A 16,974-nucleotide genomic window follows, 5' to 3' on the forward strand; every position below is an offset into this window, starting at 1 on the left:
TACCGATGAAGAAACTGAAGGTCAGGGTTGTCTTCAGCTCATAAATAGAACTGAGATTTGAAACTCAGTCCAGTCTACTGAATCCAACCCCAAATATTCTTGTCACAGACTGAAGGCTACACATCAGGGGCAGATGCGGTGGCGGAGAATCCACTGGGAGAGGCTTCTGCTTGGGAGTTGCTCCAGAAAGCCCTACTGGTTTATGCAATCAGACATGATCCACCCCCATGTTCTTAGGCAGCCCTGGTGCCAGGGCCTTCTCACCCTTCATTCTAGCTGAAATGGAACCAGCATCACTGTCTCCCTATGCAAGGGGATCTCTCAACTTCCTCCTGTGGTTTGTCAAGTCTTTTATATCATGACCACTCCAATTCATCAAAGCGTTCATGCTTATTTTGTGCCTCAGTGTTTCACAATGATTTCACTCACCCCTGTTAGGTGAGTGGAGACAGCATTATTTTCCTCATGTTGAGGTTGGGAGCAGGCTCAGAGCAGGCTCAGGGAGCTTCCATCACTTGATGGAGGCCCCACAGCACGGCCCATGTGGGCAGCCCAGGACTCTGCACTCATGGCGCCTGCCACTGCAGAAGACGCCCTTCACCAGCCACTGGGTCTCAACAGTGTGGCTCCGGCAGGCCCCTCAGTGGGTTTGTGTCACCCAAAGGCTGATGAAGAACAGGGGGGTGGGGTGGAAGTGAGAAAGCTCTTGGGAATTCAGTGATAACAAGGTCACCCATTCTCTCTCTGTCAGCAACTGATAGTGACAGTTGTAATAGTGACAGGCAGACCTGGATGGAAATCCTGGTTCCACCACTGACTAGCAATGTAACCTTAACCATGTTACTACTACACTTCTATGAGTTTCTGTTTTTCCATCTGTATAGTGGGACTAATACTACTTACCTACTCCTACTGAAGGGTGAGACGCAGCAGGCAATGCACTTAGCACAGGGCCTGGAACATAGTAAATGCTCAGTGGTAATAGTGCATAGTCTTCCTTAAACTTGCAGTGACATTTATTTCATCATGATTAGCAGCTGAGGCTGTGGGGTGACATCAGGGTGATGAGTCACTTTGTCTGGCTGGGTCTTACATCCGGGGCGATGTTCTGTTGCATCCGCCACCCTCCCCTGCCCCACCTCAGGGCCCTAACAGTCTAGCAGGGCTGGGACTTTCTGAAAGGCTCCCCTGACCACACCAGTTCCTCAAGAAGCCTCTCAACCCCAGCTTCAGCTCTACTGACATCGCCTTACTTCCCTTTAACCCCTTTTGAGGCCCAGTTTAGAATCTGTATCTCAGCCAGAGCTCTTTCCATGCCAGCTTTGTCCACACTGTTTACTCCTGGATAGTTCTCAGGCCCAGCCATATACCAACCCAGTGCCTGGAGTCAGGCAGACCTGGATGGAAATCCTGGTTCTACCACTGACTAGCAATGTAACCTTAACCATGTTACTACTACAGTTCTATGAGCTTCTGTTTTTCCATCTATATAGTGGGACTAATACTACTTACCTACTCCTACTGAAGGGTGAGACGCAGCAGGCATGCACTTAGCACAGTGCCTGGAACATAGTAAATGCTCAGTGGTAATTCCAGCACTTTGGGAGGCTGAGGCGGTCAGATCACTTGAGTCCAGGAGTTCAAGACCAGCCTGAGCAACATAGCGAGACTCTGTCATAAAAGAAAAAAAGAAATTGCTCAATGAAAGTGTGTGTGTGTGTGTGTGTGTGTGTGTGTGTGTTCCTCCTGAGCATTTTACTTTTCTTTGCTGTATTTTTCCACCATATACCAATTACAGACCACATGGCTCACATCATTTCTATCTTCTCAAGCATCCTGGTTTCTTTTCATCCTTTCTTTTGTTTTTGGCTTTCTAGCTTCTTTTTTCTGGACTTTTGTTTTTTTGAGACAGAGTCTCGCTTTGTCACCCAGGCAGGAGTGCAGTGGTGTGATCTCAGCTCACTGCAACCTCGGCCTCCAGGGTTCAAGCAATTCTCCTGCCTCAGCCTCCTGAGTAGCTGGGACTACAGGAGCCTGCCACCACGCCTGGCTAATTTTTTGTATTTTTAGTAGAGGCAGGGTTTCACACTGTTAGCCAGGATGGTCTCCATCTCCTGACTTCATGATCTGCCCACCTTGGCCTCCCAAAGTGCTGGGATTACAGGTGTGAGCCACTGCGCCTGGCTTCTGGACAATTTTTAATTGTACTTTGAAACTTTCATTTACTCTGTTAAGTGATTTATGATAGCAAAATGTCAATATTTGTAACATTTTTCTGTCTTACCCAACAGGACAGGGAATGGAAGCTGACAGGCTAGCTGCAAAAATTAATTAAAGCAATGAATTATTTTTTTAAACACAAAAATGGGCAAAAGGTGCAAACAGGCAATTCATAGAACAAGTTCATATGATCAAAAACGTATGAAAAGATTTTAGATTAGTAATCAGAGTAATGTTTAAATTTAAGTAGCAATGAGATATTTCTTTACTTCTATCAGAATGATCAAGATTTAGAAAGATGAATATCTATTGCTAATGGGAATGTAGGGAAAAAGTTACTTTAATAATTGTTCTTGGATGTTGTCTTAGTTCATTTTCTGTTGCTATAACTAAATACCTGAGACTGGGTAATTTATAAAGAAAAAAATTAATTTCTCATATATTGGAGGCTGGGAAGTCCAAGGTCAAGTGGCCAGTTGGTGAGGGCTTTCCTGCTGGTGGGAACTCTGTAGAGTCCTGAGGTGGCACAGAGCATCACACAGCGAGGGGGCCCAGGAGAGAGCCAAACAGGCTTTTATAACAGAGCCACTCCTGCGATAACTAACCCACTCCTGTGATAACACATTAGCCCATTAATCCATTCATGAGAGCAAAGCTGTCATGACCCAATCACCTCTTAAAGGCTCCACCTCTTAATACTGTTACAGTGGGGATTAAGTTTCAACATGAGTTTCATAGGAGACACACATTTAAACCATAGCAGGTATTATAGCCTTTTTGGAAAGCAATCTGGCAATATCTATTATTATAGTTTGGATATGTGTCCTCTCTAAATCTCATGTTGAAATGTAATCCTCAGCATTAGAGGTGGGGCCTCGTGGGAGGTGATTGGATCATGGGGGTGGATTTCTCATAAATGGTTTAGCACCATCCCCTCAGTGCTGTCTTCACGATAGTGAGAGAGTTCTCCCAAAATCTGGTTGTTTAAAAGTGTGTGGCACCCTCCCCCGACTTGCTCCTGTGCTTGCTGGGTGACATGTCTGCTACTGCTTCACCTTCTGCCATGAGTGAAACTCCCTGAGGCCTCGTCAAAAGTAAAAGCTCCCTGAGGACAAGCAGATGCCCGCACCTTGCTTGTACAGCCCGCAGAACCATGAGCCAATTAAACCTGTTTTCTTTATAAATTACCCAGCCTCAGGTATTTCTTTATAACAAAGCAAGAATAGCCTAACACAATCTATTCCTCAGGTATTTCTTTATAGCAAAGCAAGAATAGCCTAACACAATCTATTAAAATTGAAGTTTCCGGAAGTGGTGGCCATGTGCCTTTAGTCCCAGCTACTGGGGAGACTGAGGCAAGGGGATCATTGAGCACAGGAGTTCAAGGCTCCAGTGAGGTATGATTGCGTTTATGAATAGCCACTACACTCCAGCCTATGGGCAACATAGTGAGACCCTGTCTCTGAAAAAAGAAAATTAAATTAAAAATACATACACCTTTTGACTTAGCATTTCTATTCATGGGAATCTACCCTATAGGAATACCTAAATGTATGGCTATATAAACGAGGATGTGTAATAAATTACCATTTATGGTAGAAAACAAACAAAACCTAGAAGCAAAGCAAACATTCTTCAAAAGAAGAATGGTTGAATATATTTAGACTTGCCAAGAAATATGCTGCAGCCATTAAAAAATAAATTGGAGGCTGGATGCAGTGGAACATGCCTGTAATTCCAGCACTTTGGAGAGGCTGAGGCAGATGGATCATTTGAGCTCAGGAGTTTAAAACCAGTCTGGGAAACATGGCAAGACCCCATCTCTACTAAAAATACAAAAAAAAAAATAGCTGGGCATGGTTGTATGTAATTACTAATTACATAGTAATTATATATTATATATTAAAAAAATGATTATATATTAATATATATTTTCTACTTACATCTACTCATACACATACTTTTACACTTATGTGTTATGTATTAATGTAAAAGTATATTATTGTGAGTAGATGTAAGAAAAATTTTAAATTATGTATATATATCTTAAATATTTTTGTTAACCTAAAACACAGAAATACACATTGCTTCACTAAGGTTTTGACATAGTCAAAGTCTTTTCATTGAAACTAAGTATATTTTTCAGAGTTCTTCCTTATTCTTTCATACAAAAATCACGCCCTTAATGCATTGCCTACAATTTCTAATTTCAGTTTCTGTGGAGTGGAGCGAGAGCTTAGATACTTGCAAAGCAATTTTAGTACAGAAACCTTATAGATGTGGTACTTTTCCCACTATCTTTTCAGCTGTCTTGCTTGTACTCAATCCACTAATCTAATTTTAGCATCTCTCCTTTATTAAGTCTTTGTAAAACTGTCAACTTGTTTCTTATAAAAACAATAACTTTCTTTTGCATTCACACTTCACCAGCTTACGTGACAATGTTAAAGTATAGCTAATATAACAGATTCTTGGGAACAAACACATCTCATTGTAGGCAACATTCATGTCAGCAGGTAGCCACCATTGTCTGTGTCATCCTGGAAGGCATGGGCATCCTTCTGGCCTGAGCATTCAGTGAGCCCCGGGTCATGTAACCTGCTGAGTCAGTTCCTAGTAGCAGCACTGAAAATCCTCATGTGCCATGAGTTGATGAGTGGGTAACTAGCCTGTCAGGATATACCCAGCTCTCTGATTTTACGGTTATTCTATGATTAAAATATCTAGGGTTGTGTGTGGGTATGGGCTGGGTGGCATGGAGGATTACATCCTCCTTTTTCAAATACATTGTGTAGCATTTTGCTAATGTGGCAAAGTTTGTGATGAGTGGCATGGCTTGGGTAGGGAAGACAGCATACTACAATCCTGTCTTGGGAGCAGCAAGGCAGTGCTGGGACAGGACTATGACCCAGATTCATATCTCCTAGTCACTGCTAGGTGACTGTGGGCATGTCATCTCAACTCAGTACATCTGTTCTCTTGTCTTCAAAATGGGGTGATGCTATCTGATTCACCAAGATGTTTTGAGACTCAAATAAGATAAACATTTTTTAAAGTACTTGCCACAATGACAGGGCCATCAGAGTTGCTTTCATACCTACACACCCTGTGTACACTTGTAGCAATGGGATGGAGTGAGGGACTCCATCTCTATGACAATCAGCAACGTTCCTGGGGAAGAGCCTACTCTTTGGAGGTAGGCAGAGGAGATCTGGATACTGCTTTCACCAGCAGCCCATTGCACATCCTTGGGCAACTCACTTAATCTCACTGAATTTTAGTTGTGTCACCCAGGAATAATAGTAGGAAAATTCCATCTAGCTTGAGCTATTGTGGTGAGGATTAAATAGAGGTTATGGGATCAAAGGTGTCTGGAACACAGGAGAGGCGGAATTGATTTTATCCTTGTAGGTATGACTCAGTCCACAAACTAAGATCTGAAAAAAAATAATGCCCTCTAGTTTCTGTGACTCAATTTATTTCTGATTCTAAGTTCCCATTTCTCTTGGTTGGTGAAGAATTTAAACCCCACCCCTTTCTGGGGAGCCCGCTGCCCTGGCACTGTGGACTATGACTTCACATTATGAAGTAGGGTGGGGATTTGCCCTTGATCTTCAATCTACACAGCTTAAGGCCAGATGTGCTTTGCCCTGTCTTCCTGTCCTGTGTCTCTCTTGCTCCCAGGACATGTTCAAAGCACACAATTATCCCCACAGCTTGAGTTCAGAGGCAGGAAACAAATGAGTGCAAGAAAATAGGGAGGAGTAGAGCTTGTGAACTGGAGAGAGATGCCCATCTAAAGGCATATCATTTTTTTTTTTAAGTTTAATACTGTGAGAGGCAAACAAAACATGCCTGTGGGCTGACTGGGCACATGAGCCTCTTCACTGGTCTGTGAATGTGCAGGGCCTGCTCTCACTTCAGGGCCTTTGCTGGGAATCCCCATCCTGGGATCCCATCTGTGACCCCTTGACAGCTCTGCTGGAGGGTCCCTCAGTGAGGTCTTTCCTTGTCCCTTCCTACACTCCCCACCCCCTTCCCTGTTTTATTCTTCTCTATGGCTCTTAGTGCTGTGGTTTCCTTATTTACCCTGGTTAATGTCTATCTCTATCCGCTAGAATGCAAGCCCCAAGTAGGCAGTCAAGAACTATGTGTTGAATGAATGGGTGGATGGATGGATGACTTCATCGTGAAATGAGACACTCACCTTAGGTAGAAATTGCAAGGGCAACATCAAAAACCTCAGTAATCAACATCAATAATATTTTAATGCAATTTTTTTTAGTCACAGTGCAAAAAATCTGTGATAAACTATCAAATTTTTAAATAAAGGCACTCCAAAAGAAGTTGCAAGTGAGCTAATTTAAAAATATTTAAAATCATCACTTGTTCGAGAAAAAATTCTCAAACATGACAATGTTCTCAATTGAAAACAAAATAAGAAGTAGACTTCGAAAGTTTTACTAATGAGTGTTCTTCCATCAAAGCCAGGAAAGTAACATTCTAATAAATTCTTGGGCTTTGTTTGTTTGTTTGGTATAAGTAAAATAATTTAAACTTAATATAAAGTTTTAATGTACCTACTTTTCAACTTTCCAACTTTTTTTATGCTACCTCAATGTTCTGGAAAAAATTAACCGATTAAAATACATCAAGGCCAGGTGTATGGTTCACACCTGTAATCCAAGGCACTTTGGGAGGCCGAGGCGGGAGTATCTCTTGAGCCCAGGATTCAAGGCTAGCCTGGGCAACATAACAAGAACCTGTTTCTATATTTTTTTAAAGTTAAAAAAAAAATTTAAAAAGAGAAATGCATCAAGACCTGTACCACAGAGGCCCACATTTTTCTTTTGCTCCAGGCTACATGTGGGTTGCCGGGGCAATGGTTCTCAGCAAATGCATGCTGATGAAGCAGTATCATGAGCCATCCCTCCCAAGCAGACCGCTGTAATGTTCACAGCCTGAATTGCTTTCATCTACAGCAGTGAGAGGTGTGGGATTTCAGGAGCCTGTTGAGGGAGACTGCCTCTTTGGTGGTGCTTCTCAGTCATCCCCAAATCAAGCCATGTGGGCCTACTCCAATGAGGACTAGTTTTTCCTTTGCATGGAAGGATCTTGAAAAAGAAAAAGAATTGTTGAGATCAAGAAGAGGAAAGGCTTGGGGAGACAGGAAGGACTGTACCTCATTTTCTAGGTATCAGATGTCAACACAGGTGGTTTGGGCAATCCACACATTTGTTCACATTGAATTTACTTCTGCCGTTATCCACCACTCCCGCTCTGACCCACAGGTGCCTCCCAAAACGTCCAGCACCACAAGCCCTCACCAGGTGCTGGGCTGCAGCTAGGCTCCAGCTGCATAGCCCAGAAGCCAGTGCCATCTTCCCCAGGCTGGTGCCACTCCACACTAGGAGTGGTTGTTGGGAGGCACCCTGGTGTTGTGGAAAAGCACTGGAGTGGAGACCAGGGTACTGGGGCTCCTGCCACGAACTAGCTATAAGACCTTGGTCCAATTACCTTCCCTATCACAGTCCAAGTTTTCTTGTCTGTCTGACGAGGCCTCTGAGGACCCATCTAGCTTTAAGAGTCTAGAGGCAGAGTTCAGCTTAGTATTTGATGTATTTGCTACATGCTCAACGTAAGTGGTTAAAAGCGAATGACCTCTTTAGAGAATACCTAAATTAAAGATAGACTCTTTCTTGGAGCAAACACAAAACAAAACTTGGAGAAGACTTTCAGAGGGCTCCCTACTATATGTGGAAGATTGACTGCACACATTTATCTTCTTACATTATAGCTTGATGGTTAAGAGGCTTCTGGGGCTACACTGCCTGGGGATGAATCCTGGCTCTGCCACTTATAACTGACCTGAGGCAAGTCTCTGTCCATTTCTTCATTTGCAAAACAAAGAACTGAGAATAGCGTGATAAGGTGGCTGTCTGCAAGCCAAGAAGAAAGCCCTCACCAGGAACTGAATTGGCCAGCACATTGTTCTTGGACTTTCCAGCCTCTAGAACTATGAGAAGTAAACATCTGTTTAAGACAGCCAGCACCATCCAAACAGACTAATACAAATGAAGAGACTGGTTTTAGGAGGAGCAAGGAGAGTGTACCCTGGATTAACAGGAGGAGAGGCAAAGTGTAGTGGTGCTGAGAGAGCTGGGTGTGTAGGTGTGATGGAAGTGTGAGGGAGGTCTCTTCTGAATGCTATTTTTTTCAGAGAGTTGAGAAGCAAAGTGATCAGTTGAGAGTGAGGACATAGGATTGAAGATCTAGGAAGAGAAGTGAGGAGACAGTGACAAAGCAATGTAATGAGGACATTTGAGAAACACTACAAATCTGCCAAATATTTGAAGTAATTAAAGAGAAACTAATCAGCTTGGTGTTATATTTTTCTCCAGGCATGTCCAGCGGTTTGGATGCAGAGAGGAAACTGGTGGAGGTAACTATAACCATGGTTGGGACTTGGCAAAATGAGAATGGCAAAGCGAGAGAGGAAAGGAGTGATGGTAAAGGAGTAATTGTAGGCCAGGCACAGTGGCTCATGCCTGTAATCCCAGCACTTTGGGAGGCCAAGGTGGGCAAATCACCTGAGGTCAGGAGTTTAAGACTAGCCTGGCCAAAATGGTGAAACCCCCATCTCTACTAAAAATACAAAAAAAAAATTAGCCAGGCATAGGCCGGGCGCAGTGGCTCATGCTTGTAATCCCAGCACTTTGGGAGGCCGAAGCAGGCAAATCACGAGGTCAGGAGATCGAGACCATCCTGGCTAACGTGGTGAAACCCCGTCTCTACCGAAAAATACAAAAAATTAGCTGGGTATGGTGGCGGCTGCCTGTAGTCCCAGCTACTTGGGAGGCTGAGGCAGGAGAATGGTGTGAATGCGGGAGGTGGAGCTTGCAGTGAGCCGAGATCACACCACTGCACTCCAGCCTGGGCGACAGAGCGGGACTCCAACTCAAAAAAAAAAAAAAAAATTAGCCAGGTGTGGTGGCGCACACCTGCAATCCCAGCTACTTGGAAGGCTGAACCCGGGAGGTGGAGGTTGCAGTGAGGCGAGATCGTGCCACTGCACTCCAGCCTGGGCAACAAGAGTGAAACTCCATCTCAAAAAAAAAAAAAAAAAAAAAGAGAAGAAAAGAAAAAGGAGTAATTGTAATGATGAACAATGGGAATCTAAGCCAGGTAAGAGGAAGAGTGAGAACTTGAAGTGGTTCAGGGCCAGGGAACAGGTAGCAAGGTCACTGGCTTGTAGGTTCTAGTGGGGTTGAAGAATGTTTGGTGCTGGAGCCCTCAAGGGAGTGATGCGGAAGATGCGAAGTAGGGACTAGCGAAGTGAGATGCTTGTTACAGTGACTATGCGGGGATGCTGCAGATATAGGTCAGCAGTATGGCTATGGGGTGGCTAGCTGAAAAAGCGAGAAGAAAAGACCATGCGAGGGTATTAGATTTGTAGATTTTGAAAGAATTCAAAATCTGGAAGAAGTGATGTCGGAGAGAAGACTTTGACATAGTGCTAAAACCTCCAAGGGGTAGGGAATAACAAAGATAACTAGAACAAGGGATGTCAAGTGGTGATGATTAGCTGGCATGAGCATCAAAGCCGAGGAAGGAGCACTGGTCTGCAGGCAGAGAAGAGCAAGGAGGACGTCTTCTTTCCCCTAGGCCCTGAATACAAGGGATGCAGGAAAGAACACAGCTACCCCTTGAGAGGCTGTGGGAGGCAGCATCCCCAGGGAGAGCTGGGTTTCGATTAGAACAGCGAAGCAAAGGAGGCATTCACGGAAGAGGACATCAGGGATGTCGCTGCTGATGGATGGGGGCAGAAAGTGGGGCATTACAGAGCTGCATGGGACAGAAGTCTCCAGGGGAGTCATGGGCTTCCTACAGGGCCTGGGATAAAGGGTTTGACAAGATTAGTCTGAGACAGGATAGGAAGCCATGCCACATGGAGATGGGGGAGCTGGCGAGATGTGGGTCTTCCCAGAAGCACTCTGGGCTCCTTTCCCACTCTTGCTGAAGCCTGTGGGAGCTCAGATGCAGGCTGTTCTAGAGAGAACACATGTAGCCCGAGGGTTTTTTTGTTTTTTGTTTTTTTTTTGAGATGGAGTCTCGCTCTGTCCCCCAGGCTGGAGTGCAGTGGCCTGATCTTGGCTCACTGCAAGTGCCGCCTCCTGGGTTCACGCCATTCTCCTGCCTCAGCCTCCCGAGTACCTGGGACTACAGGAGCCCACCACCACACCTGGCTAACTTTTTGTATTTTTAGTAGAGATGGGGTTTCATTGTGTTAGCCAGGATGGTCTCGATCTCCTGACCTTGTGATCCACCCCCCTTGACAGGCCCATCTTGGAGTCAAGAAATATTGATTTCTTCCTTCAGGCTGGAGACTCTCATGTGACAGGAATTCCAGGGACAATGCAGGCACAAGCTAAAGCGTCTATGTATTGACTTGGGTTTACATGGCTGCTGGAGGCAACTGGCACCGTCCACCTCCTCAGGAGTGGCTGCCACTCTGTATTTGTTATGACTATGGTTTTCCAGCTATTGTCTGCTGTTGACCTCCCAATGTGACAGCTAACCAATGCAACAAACTAAGTAGGCTAATTAATGGAAGCGAGAGAAGTCTCCCTGCCCCACCTGTGTTATACAACTGCACTGGATGGTGGTGATCTGCTCTTTTCAAAAGCAGCTAGAAGTAAAGACCCATGTGTTCACTTGCTTCCTACTGACAGCAGTGGAACCCAGTGAGGGACAGTACTTTTCTCCCTCACTCCATGAATGACCCTACAATGAATTATTTTTCCCCTAAAGCAAGGGAGAAAGAGTATAGATTTTAAAAGGGTATGTGACCCTTATTTTTCTATCTTAGGAAAACAGTAGCCAAACCACCTAGTCACTTGTGTACATATTTACATTTATTTACAAAAGCTTTCTACATCATCAGTAAAAACAATTTACTGACAAAAAAGCAAGCACCTAGTCATATAATAAGTTGATGACAGTCAAAACTAATGCTTGTTCTTTGTTAGTGGGTATTTCTTCTTAAAGCAGCTGCTTCAAGTTACATTTCCAACAGTTGTTCAAAAATTGTAACACTCAAATGAGAAATCAGATGGCTTTTTAGTTTTTAAAATAATTTAGTTATGCTGTTGTCTTCATCTTCTGTTACCAATCAATTGGAGCTACAAAAAAAAAATCATATTATTAACTTGTAAAATGCAGTAAATCTGGGCTGCAGACCAGGAGTCTTAATTACCCTCCTATTCTAATGTGAATAGCCCTTTTGTAATAACTCATCAAAGCCAAGGGAGCTAGGGAGCAGGGATGGAGGAAGAACTGCCTTGAGTGCTCTTGGGATAGTAGTCTGAGTAACACTTGAAGAACAGCCTTCAGGATGCTGCACTCAATAGCAGCCCCAAGGCTCCTCCCGCTGACTCTCTGAGTATAACTGAAAGATTGAACAACAGAGCTGAGACTGTTAGACCCATATGTAAACTGTCACCCATTTGTAACAGCTACTTCCTTCTTTGCTACATGAAACTCCTGGGGATGGTTTTCTTCCTACCTCAAACTTACCTTCCTGTTTAGTCACCTCTGTGGCAATGACAGAACAATCTCTGGCTGTCTTGGAGTAAATCAGCCAAAAAACAAAACCGCATCCTTGAGCAAGCCCTCAAACTGAGTCCATTTCCTGGCCTCCTCCGCCGTGGTCTGTGTATTTCCACAGAGCTCAAAATCAGACCAGGCCAGAGCTCCCCAAACATTTGTATCTCATTGGCAACAAGAATTCATGAGAAATTAGTGCTGTGGTCACAGGGGTGAGGTAAAGGACAGCAAACTAGAAGTTTCCCTCCTTGGGAGCCTCACAGAACATGAAATGGGTGCTGTGACTTTCTGAGGGGGATAAAGTGGGAAATGTTTGTAAACCAGGTTGGCAGGCACACGATTCTTGTTGGGGCAGCTTTTTGCCGGTCTCTGCTCCCCTGCCCTCTCCCAGCAGTCTCCTCACCCACTACAAGGAATCAAGCCTGCTTCTCCAGCTTGGCTCCTGCCTGAGATCCCACCTGTAAATCTTTCTTCTCGGAGAAATAGGACTCCCTGCTTCCTTTTTAATTTGGCTAACTTTGTGATCTGTTTTCTAGACACTTACACAAAAAATACCAGGGCACTCAGAAATTGCCTACGTTGAACTGCCTGGGTGAGAAGTGTGGCATGGCCATTTCCCGTCAGATGTCTGCTATCTACTCATCTGTCCTCTGTTGTTCCTAATTGGGTTTAGTTCTTCCTGCTCCTGCCCTCGCACAGCTGGGGAAATATTGCATTTGTTCCTGGTTATGCTTGCCCCTTTCTCATCTCCTCCCCCGATCTCCTCCATCTCCACCATATACAGAACCTTTTAACATTTTAATTTAACTTAATTTTTTTGATGCCCAGGCTGGTCTCTTAACTCCTGGGCTCAAGAAATCCTCCCACTAACTCCTAAGCTCAAGCGATCCTCGCACCTCAGCCTCCCAAGTAGCTGAGACTACAGGTGTGTGCTACCATACCCAGCTTCATAACCCTTTAGTAACTGAGCTTAGAGAATTCCCCCTGCTGCCACAATGGGTTCTTTAAATTTAAAAATAATTATTAAATAGGCAGTAAACACACATGATGCAGAATTTGAATAGTAAATAAAAATATAGCAAGAAAAGTAAGCTCCTCTCTCAATCTCAGCCCCAAATACTCAGGTCTCTCCCTAGAATGCCACCTTAGAGAGGTCAGTGTTACCTTTCTAGACTCATCATTCCAAAGCAGTGCTTTTCATGCAAAATGTTCCTGCTCAAGAACCTATAATGGCTGCCTATTACTATTATCACTCCATTCCAAGGACCTCCTTGCAAATATTCAGTGTCTTTTGCCTCTACTTCAACTCGATGCCAGGCAGGTCAATCTTACTATCAAATAAATCACAACAGATTTAATTCCCTCTCATGTATTTGCCTCCGCTGTTTATCCCACCTGGAATGCCTTTTCTACTCCACTCTTGTTCTGAAAATGTAGGTCACATCCTACCCCCTCCAAAGCTTTTCTGATTATTCTGGCCTCTCCAATTCCCCTGCGCTGGTTGCTCAGCCCTTACCATCATATCACACATTCTGCCTATCACCTGTGCTTCCTGCCTAAGTCCTTCTAAGAGTTTCGTATGCTCATGTGCATCCATTCTCTCTCCCTGGTGTGGCCACAAGCTTCTTGTGGGAGGAGCCCTATTATATGCTTTCTCTGAATCCCACACAATGTCTAGCCTCGCTGGGTACTCTGACCCCCACCCTATCAGCTAGCACAGTGCCTGGTATCGCATAATCTCCATAATGTTTGTTGTGATGAAAGGAACAGAGGAAGGGATGAGTTCCGGAATGCCCATCCCCTTTCCCCGTGGCCCTGGATGATGCCCCCCTACCCCCATCATTGGTAGTGATGGCTATGCCTCCCCCATCCACTCAGAGTTCCCCTCCACTGTAACCACCTAGATCTCAGCAGAGACCTGACTTGGCTCTCGCACTCACCTGGGGCTCACGCATATTGCTCAGATCTGAAATGCCTTCCTCTGACCACAAGCCTGGAGGTCCCTACCTCTCCCACCTCATCTCATCTCCAGCTACTTGGCTCCTCTCTGCCCAGCCTCCTGGCCCATCAACCCCTCATGGCCTTGGGTCCTCCCAGCTTGGGTCTGTGGCCGGCTGAGCTGCCCCTTGGACTTCCTTGCCCCCAGGCCTCCTGCCACAGTTTGTTTCTCCTGCACTGTTCCACCTGGCAGCTGAGGAGAAAGGACACCTGTGGCCCATCCATCGCTCCCACCTCACCTAGGCCCTTGCTGCTGCTTAGCCACGCTCACTTCATCCCTGCACTGACCACAGCAACTGACTCAACAAAACCAAAGGTCTTAACCCCTCGCCTACCTCATTGTCTTTGCAGCTTTAACATGTAGCCTCCTCCCTCGAGTCTCTAACCCGGGGCTACCCTGGCTCTGATCCTGGACTTTGCTTCCCCAGTCCCGCCTCCTCTGCCTCTTCCCATCACCCTAGGGCATCTAGCTTTTCTTTCTTAGTGACTTCAGGTGCTCATGACATCAATTACTGTCCAGATGAAGAGGCGCCCCAATCCGTAACTCTAGCCTGAAGCCCACACTCCAATTCTGTGCATGGACATCACTAGCCAGGTAATACACCAGCACCCCAAAATCAACCTGTCAAAGCAAAAATTCATAATTTTCCTTCCCAACCAAGATTCCTGTGCGACTCCTCTGTGACACTTGGTCCTGTCGCTTTTATTTTTCTTGAAAAATAATAGTAACAATAATCATAATGGCTAACATTTATTGAAAACTATTATGAGCCAGCCACTATTGTAAACATTGTACTTATATTAATATATTTTGACACAGTTATTTCTATGTGATTGTCTATGCTATCATTGTCATTTCTATATTATCATTATGCCCATTTTCCACAGAAGACAACCAAAGCACAGAGAGTTTAAGTGACTTGTCCAAGGCCTGTGAGAAATGGAGCTGGCATTTGAACCAGGGAGTTTGGCATCAGAGCCTACACTGCCAGATGAAAGTTTTGCTAACAGGACCTCTGCTGTCTCTCTCAAACCTAGCTCTGCATATTCAGTTCTGCCACCATCACCTCGACTCAGGCCCTCTTCTCTGCTTGGCTGGATTATTTCATTACTCCACTAAGCAGTGTCCTCATCTCATCTCCTATTAATTAGTCCCATGCTTTGCCAGCAGAGTGAGCTTACTAAAGCATAGTTCTGCTAGAAAACTCTGCGGTTCTCCCTAAAGAATGACCCAAAGCCTCTCTCAAAGTCTCAGCCTGGCCCAACCTGCCAGCCCAGCCCCATCTTTCTCTAATGCCTCAACACTCTCTGCTCCAAAGAGGATGGCTTGCTACTTCTTGTCCTGCCCTTCACACCCTGGGCCTTAACTCTTCCCCTCATCCCTCAACACCCAGCTCATGCCTCTGCCTCCTGACCACCAGTGGGATCTGCCAGGAGGGGGCCTCTTGGAGCATCCTACGGCGGTTTATTAAACCAACACTGCTGCTAATTGTGTTTGTGTCCTATCTTTTATATGTGACTACAGGCCCAGCTCTGACCCTGGCTCCTGAAGTGAACCCTATCCCTGATCCAGCTTTTTCTGGGATGGGAGGTGGAGGGAGTGTATTGTAGTGGTTAACAGTATAACTCTTGGAGTCCAAAGACCTAGATTTAAATCCCAGCCCATCACTTAGTAGCAATGTGACCTTGATATCTCACTTGACTTCTATGAATCTCATATGCGCTGTCTCTAAGCAAGGGGTATGATACTCCTCCTGCAAGGCTCATTGAGAGGGTTCCAGGAAACGATATGCAGAGAGTGGCTAGTGCAGTGCATGGCACACAGTTGGTACTTAATACACTATGGTTAGTATATCTGCTGATGTTACTTCTTATTACTGTACAAGGCAACCAACAGATGAGTACAATCTGGCTTCCCAAGTAATGGGCATCTACAGCAGGGCTGCTGTTGTTCTGGCACAGAGTGCACAGCCTGCAGTGTACTTACTTGGTTCTGTCTGGTTTTCTGTCACATTTCAGAATACCTAAAAATGAAGAAATTGTCTTCTCAATTAAAGAACTGAAAAGAAAAGCTGAAATGTGGAGTTACTGACTGCCTATTAGAGGCCTAAATATGGAAAACTAAGCCAGAGCCCCATCACCCTGGGATTTCCTGCTATCCTATATGCTTTAAATCAAATTGGCTACAGAGCTGGTCCAAAGAGTTGTTCAAAAATTGGTCAGAACATGATAGAAAACCAAATGCAAAAACTTGACAAAATGGCTAATTTTACCTGGTGCATAAGGCTGAAGATGCAGGGAAGGCTAGAATAGTTTGGACCAGTGCTGTCCAATAGAAATATAATGCAAGCCACATAAGTAATTTAAAATTTTTGGTATCCACATTACAAAGTAAAAAAAAATGTAAATTTTAATATTTTATTTAACACAATGTGTCACAAATATAAAATTATTTCAACATGTACTCAATATAAACATTTTTTAATGAGATATTTTACATTCTTTCACATACGGTCTTAGAAACATATTATTTTACACTCACAGCACATGATAATTTGGACTCCCACATTTCAAGTGCTCCATAGCCACATGTAGCTCATGGCTACTATTTCAGACATTAAGACACTGCTCCCACACATGCATGCATCACTTTCCTGCCCACAGTAGGCATCCACCTGACCCTAGAACTATGCTAGTGGTTCAGAAGCTTAGTCAATAGGGTTGACTAGAGCTTATAAAGTTGTCTGTCAACTACAACTAGGCAGCTGGAGCTGTTTCCATTCAACTCTTTCCTCTTCCGAAGATTCCATGCCAAACATCTCACTATTTCCCAATTAATGACTTTAAGGTTGCTTAAAGGTTGAGATGCTTGCTGAGTTTTTTTGTTTGTTTGTTTTTTGAGACAGGGTCTCACTCCATCACCCAGGCTGGAGTGCAGTGGCACAATCTCAGCTCACTGCAACATCTGCCTCCCTCCCGCCTCAGCCTCCTGAGTAGCTGGGACTACAGTCATGCACCACCATGCCTGGCTAGTTTTTGTATTTTTTTGTAGAGATAGTGTTTCACCATGTTGTCCAGGCTGGTCTCAAAACTCCTGGGCTCAACACAATTCGACCTCTAAATGTGCTGGGATTACAGGCATGAGGCACC

At 44.6% G+C, this 16,974-nt stretch overlaps 1 protein-coding gene across 6 annotated transcripts in view; it reads right to left on the bottom strand.

Annotated features, from left to right (window-relative positions):
- CD58 (CD58 molecule) overlaps positions 1-16,974 on the bottom strand; it is a 77,612-nt gene that overhangs the window by 10,387 nt on the left and 50,251 nt on the right. For 3 of the 6 annotated variants that reach the window (XM_055355939.2, XM_063695839.1, XM_063695841.1), the window contains exons 5-6: positions 1,513-1,671; positions 904-954 (exon numbers count right to left, since the gene is read on the bottom strand). In XM_055355939.2, the coding sequence (XP_055211914.2) occupies positions 904-954; positions 1,513-1,671 (210 nt within the window). Of the gene's footprint in view, positions 1-903; positions 1,044-1,512; positions 1,672-11,117; positions 11,403-15,811; positions 15,849-16,974 lie in introns of those variants that run through there. The other 3 variants (XM_055355945.2, XM_004026414.4, XM_019020804.3) reach the window with 3 other exon arrangements.

The sequence above is a fragment of the Gorilla gorilla genome, chromosome 1 (genome assembly GCF_029281585.2).
Source record: "Gorilla gorilla gorilla isolate KB3781 chromosome 1, NHGRI_mGorGor1-v2.1_pri, whole genome shotgun sequence".
Taxonomy (NCBI): Eukaryota; Metazoa; Chordata; class Mammalia; order Primates; family Hominidae; genus Gorilla; species Gorilla gorilla.